The 6,441-nt window shown below is 33.2% G+C and overlaps 1 protein-coding gene across 5 annotated transcripts in view; it reads right to left on the bottom strand.

Annotated features, from left to right (window-relative positions):
- Window positions 1-728: 728 nt before the first annotated feature.
- LOC128690283 (potassium voltage-gated channel subfamily KQT member 1) overlaps window positions 729-6,441 on the bottom strand; it is an 840,902-nt gene continuing 835,189 nt past the window's right edge. For 4 of the 5 annotated variants that reach the window (XM_070090551.1, XM_070090547.1, XM_070090549.1 and 1 more), the window contains one exon: window positions 729-3,109. In XM_070090551.1, coding sequence (XP_069946652.1) covers window positions 2,688-3,109 — 422 coding nt within the window. In that variant the 3' untranslated portion in view covers window positions 729-2,687. The remainder of the gene's footprint in view (window positions 3,110-6,441) is intronic. The other variant, XR_011392684.1, reaches the window with a different exon arrangement.

The following is a 6,441-nucleotide window of genomic DNA, read 5'->3' on the forward strand; positions in this document are numbered from 1 at the left end:
TTAAAACATCATAACACAATTGACAAACACAGCTGCCTTGTAGCAGAAAAAGACTGGACACGTATGAATTACGAATGCTGGGATGGTGGGGTGGTGTCGGGGAGTGGTAGGGGATGGCTCCCGGGCTGCTCCATAACAAGGCGGCCGCTTGAGCAAAAGAGAATTTTTTTTCCTTCCCACAAACTGAACCATGTTAAATTAATTATACGATGTGTTACATAAAATTGTGCAGCAATTCTTCAATGGTGGTCTTCTGTATTATAATAATAATGATAGAGCTTCTTTTATTTTTTTTTTAATTTTTTTATTATCACACCGGCCGATTCCCACCAAGGCAGGGTGGCCCGAAAAAGAAAAACTTTCACCATCATTCACTCCATCACTGTCTTGCCAGAAGGGTGCTTTACACTACAGTTTTTAAACTGCAACATTAACACCCCTCCTTCAGAGTGCAGGCACTGTACTTCCCATCTCCAGGACTCAAGTCCGGCCTGATAATAATAATAATAATAATAATAATAATAATAATAATAATAATAATAATATACTACTACTCATAATATATTATTATTTTTAATATTATAACGATAGACCTTCAGTTCCCTAAATTAATAACAAAAACAATAATAATAATAATAATAATAATAATAATAATAATAATATTATAGAGCTTCAGTTCCCTAATAATAATAATAATATAGAGCTTCAGTTCCCTAAATTAATAATAATAATAATAATGATGCCTAATACATACGTAATAATAATTCAGATTGCTTCTGCTAGTTGGTACAGCTGGTAAGCAGTAAACATGTTTACATCTCTGTGGGGGCAGGTCTCTCGTGCTTGTTTGCATTTTTTTTTTTTTTTACAGTCATTTGGCCAAATTTCTTTTTTCTAACCATGGGTCCTAGTTATCTACTGCAGTTAACCTTAAAAATACTCCATTTTCTCTTACAGTAAGAACATGGGAAGATACTATAGTCAAACTGGGACAGAAATGGCAGACACTTCTGCTGCTGCCTCTGCCACCATATCATGGCCTATTTTATTCATTCTAGAATATATATCATGTTTCTGTGCTAATTATATTGTTTATTATGTCATATTAGATGAATTGTGATAGATAAATAAGCCGTACAGTTGAAAATAGAGTCATATTCAAGTATTTTTTCTTGTCTCTCCAGAGTGCAGGAACAAATTAATGGCTTTTCAATTAATTTAAATGAGGAAAATTAATTTGATATATGAGTAAATTGAGTTATGAGCTAGCTCCTGGAACGGATTAAACTCTTAAGTCAAGGTTCCACTGTACTTATCTGAATATTGCTGTGAAAAATTTAGCAATTACGTATTTGCAATATAAATTTTCTGGAGAAGTTATTTTAAATGTATCAATTAATAACAATCTATAATTAAGTAATAAAGACAGTTCTGATTTACTTGTTGCAATACAGTAGTATTTGTATTACAGTATAACTCCAAAATTACAAAAACTTGAAAACTACAAAAAACCAATATTGTCTTCAAATAATTCTACTTACTGTAGCTGAAATTTTGATAGCAACCAAAATTAAAATAACTCTGTTTTTGTGCCTTAAACTGTATATCCTCAGAATGACTTCTGGAGAGAATAATATAATGTTGGGTAGAAAAAGGATGGGTCATTCCTTAATATTATGCAGGAATTGGAGACAGTACAGCACATACAAAGTGGAGTGTGTTATACAAGACTTATGGAAGAATGTAAGTGTATAGTATTTTGTGCATTAACTCTGCATAATAGTGTGACCCAGAAAATTTTTTTTTTAGGTTCTATGCAGACACTTACCAGATCAGAGTGAAACACAATGAAAAAACATTTTAAAGCCTAATTTGTTATTTAACATTATGCTCATTTTCTGGCATATGAAGGTCCAAAATATGCAGACTTCTGAAGAGGCTCGGGGCCAGACCATTTTGTATTTTTGGAGTTATACTGTATACAGAAAAAAAAAGATACATTATCAGTATTCTCAGGGACTCGTGCCAGCACCAAGCGTGACAGATGCAGCAGATCTGAGGCTAAAACCAGACTCAGTTGCCTATCTGTATTTAACATCATTTTTAAAAAGAAATTGAACCATCAGTGGATCTGCTATTAGGCTCCATATCGCTGCTCTCATCACATATACATTTGAATATTTTTAACAAGAGCGAGTATAATGTATGTGTAAAACTAGTAAAAAAGTAGTATTTGATGAGAGTAATGGGCAAGAGGTTTACAAGTTTGACAATATTTAAATTGAGAGCCAAACACACAACATGCTGCTCTTACCCAAACTTATGTTACTTAAGATATAACTTCTCAATTCTGAGTGAGCCATAGGAATGATTTAAAAGTAAGCCACAATGGAAAATTGAGGATATACTGTACATCAGAGCCTATAAATATAAATTAAAGCTGGAGCTCTTAGATAACATGTGTACTGGAGTACATACTCTGTATACTCAAATGACAGAATTGTCATCTATAATTCATTAAATGTGTACTTTTTCTATGTTAACTAGGAAATTCAGAATTCCTTGGTTAGTAACAAGGTTGTCAAGAGGTAATGACAAATTGTTGAAAAAGGATGAGAGTACAAGTAAAAAATAAAACAATTTTATAATGCCCTGAGCAAGAAGTGTTGTAGTCCATTCTTGCACCATCATGAGGATGATTCCTCCACAGGGATGGTTGTGACAATCTCTGGCGGCAAGAGCTCTGAACTATCGGTGGCATGTAGTTCAATGCTTTCTGACACCATTACTGGTGGCTCAAGGACGGGCAGTAGTGTGTATGACGACGAAGACGATGAAAGCGGTGGGTGAGGGAGGCGAGTATAATGCATGTGACGTGGATAATGATAATGAAGGTGATGAAGATGGTGATAATGCTGATAACTACTATGATGATTCAGGTTCCCTGAATGGCTTAAAATGCCTGGTGGGGGGACCTGCAAAGAAGCACCGTCCTGGGCAACAGATGCCGAGATGGTTGGGATGATGAATGTGGAGAGCTCATTCTCCTCCAAAATTGTGGCTGGCTCTAGTGAGTCATACTCAGTAGCAATTGTACTGTTGTCATCATCTGAAATCAATATCAAGTAATTACTATTTTGTATTACACTAATCACTATAAAGAGCTAATACTACACAAAAATCATTACATACCCTAGAGAATAAGCAATTTAAATTAGACATACATAGCTCAGGGGAGCAAGGGGCTAGTAACCCCTTCTCCTGTATAAATTGCAAAATTTAAAAAGAAACGCTCAATTTTTCTTTGGGTCACCCTGCTTTGGTAGGATGCAGCCAGTTTGTTGGAAAATAAAAAAAAAAAAATAAAAAAATTATTAAAATATAAAAAAATGTATTCAAATTTTGTTTTCTAATGTTAAATATAGCATCTTATTGTCCTAAAATTTATGATCAACAATTAAGATTTTTTCATGAATTCAGTTTAATAACTATTTATTTTTTTATTTGGACATGATACATAGTTGTACAAAGAAATATAGTGATTGGGTGTACAAGCCAAAAGCCCCTTGTATGCAGAGCATTATGGGCAGGCTTAAAATTAACTTAAGAATAACTAAGCAATGATATATTCAGTGGTAAAAATTATAGCAAACAAATTACAACATGAAGTACAAATGAGTATTTCAAATAAGAAGCATTAAAGCTGTACAAATTTGTAACATAACAATGTATAATATAATCGAATCAGATCGAGTAAAATCAATAATTTGTAGTGCAGAAACAGGTCATATGGTCATTAGATGAGTTACTGTTCATTCAAGAGGATGGAGTATTCTATTAGGTAATGTAATTAAAAAAAAAAAGTTATGAGATTCAGTTATTCAGTATTTATTTAGTTGTGGTTGAGTAAGTGGTTTTTAAGAAGTCTTGAATTTATAAAAAGTGTTTCTTTTATGGTCACAGGTAATGAATTCGATTTTTGGGCCTTTTATGTGAATTGAGTTTTTACATAGTGTGAGACAGACACGGGGGACATCAAAGAGTGATCTGTGCCTTGTGTTATGGTCATGTGTTCTGCTGAAGTTCGTAAGGAAAAGTTTGAGGGGAGGGTTTATATCAGAGTTTAGTGTTCTATGTATGTAGTAGGCACAATAAGAAGTATGGATGTTTTGTATGGTGAGTAAGTTTAGAGTTTTTAATATTGGTGGAGTATGCTGCCTGGAGTGGGAATTTATCATTATTCTGACTGCAACCTTTTGTTGGGTAATTAATGGTCTCAGATAATTTATTGTTGTTGAGCCCCTTGCACAAATTCCATAGGTGAGATAGGGGTAAATAAGTGAGTGATATAGGACCAGGAGGGCTGACTGTGGAACATGGTACTGTTTCTTCGATAGTATGCCTACAGTCTTGGAGATTTTCTTGGAAATTTGTTGTACATGTGTTTGAAATTTGAGTATTATCAAGGTAGATTCCTAAGAATTTTCCTCTGTGAGCTTTGTGATAGGCAATCCGTTATCATTATGTTAAGAGGAACATCTGTAGTTCTGTTCCCAAACTGAATGTAGTAGGTTTTGTCAATATTGAGAGTAAGTTTGTTAATCATTATCCAGGTAGATATTTTCTGTAATTCAGTATTTACAGTATTGGCTAGTATGACCGGGCTTGGGTGAGAAAAGACGTATGTAGTGTCATCTGCAAATAGTGTAGGTTTGAGTAGCTGCGATGCATCTGGTAGGTCATTTATGTAAATGAGAAAGAGAAGAGGGCCAAGGACACTTCCCTGTGGGACACCAACTGTAACTGGCTGTGTAGAAGAGTTTGCTCCATTTGTGTACACATATTGGCTTCTGTTGCTGAGGTAAGACTTTAGGTAGTTGAGGGAGTGCCCTCTTATGCCATAGGGTGATAATTTTATGTGCAGCAAATCGTGGTCAACTGTATCAAAAGCTTTACGTAAATCAATGAAGATCCCCAATAGGACTCCTTTTTTCTCAAGTGCAGTGTATATTTGTGCGAGCATGTGTATGATAGCATCATTCATATTTTTATTAGGCCTGAACCCAAAATGACAGGGGTTGAGTATGTTGTGGGAGATGAGGTAGGAATAAATTTGCTTATGAATTAGTTTTTCAAAGATTTTAGAGAGAGGGTTAAGTTGGATATTGGCCTATAGTTATTCAAGTCTGCTTGATCTCTTCCTTTATGTATCGGGGTGACCCTCACTATTTTGAGAACTGTAGGGAAGGTAGAGGATTCGATGGATTTGTTAGTGTTGCAGTGATTGGTGACAGTACTTGTGAAGCTTTTTTGTATATAAAGGGTGGTAAAGTATTTAAATTAGTCTTGTGTTGATAATAAGGGAGACTTCTGCTGGGTTAGTTGGAGCTAGGAACAGTGTGTTCAGGTATGTGCCAGTGAGGTAGTCATTAGATGGGGTATTTGAGCTTGGGATTTTACCCACAAGGTTTTTTCCTATGGTGGAGAAGAAAACATTGAGTCTATTTGCTGTTTCAGTAGGTGGGAGTAGGGGTTCATCTGGTTTTGTTAGTGTGATTGTTCTGTTTCCTGATATCTTTTTTGTTCCTAGAATTTCAGATAGGGTTTTCCAGATTTTTTTATATCACCTTTAAAGTTGGATAATCTGTTCTCATAATAAATAAATAAATAAATAAATAAATATAAATATAAATAAATATAAATAAATAAATATACAGTGGACCCCCGCTTAACGAACTTTTTTCATTCCAGTAGTATGTTCAGGTGCCAGTACTGACCGAATTTTTCCCCATAAGGAATATTGTGATGTAGATTAGTCCATTTCAGACCCCCAAACATACACGTACAAACGCACTTACATAAATACACTTACATAATTGGTCGCATTTGTAGGTGATCGTTAAGCGGGGGTCCACTGTATATATATATATATATATATATATATATATATATATATATATATATATGATATATATATATATATATATATATATATATATATATATATATATATATATTATATATATATATATATATTATATATATATATATATATATTATATATATATATATATTATATATATATATATATTATATATATATATATATTATATATATATATATATTATATATATATATATATATATATATATATATTATATATATATATATATATACACCTGTATATATATATATCGTGCCGAATAGGCAGAACTTGCGATCTTGGCTTAAATAGCAACGCTCATCTTGCCATATAGGACAAGTGAAAATTTGTGTATGCAATAATTTCGCCAAAATCATTCTGAACCTAACGAAAAAAATACATTTCACTGTGTTTGCTTAGTATTAAATTACTGTAAACAAATCTAAAATATATTTAGTTGGGTTAGGCTAAAATAAATTGCTCTTTTTATAATAAGGTTAGGTAAGTTTTCTAAGATT

The sequence above is a fragment of the Cherax quadricarinatus genome, chromosome 32 (genome assembly GCF_038502225.1).
Source record: "Cherax quadricarinatus isolate ZL_2023a chromosome 32, ASM3850222v1, whole genome shotgun sequence".
NCBI lineage: Eukaryota > Metazoa > Arthropoda > Malacostraca > Decapoda > Parastacidae > Cherax > Cherax quadricarinatus.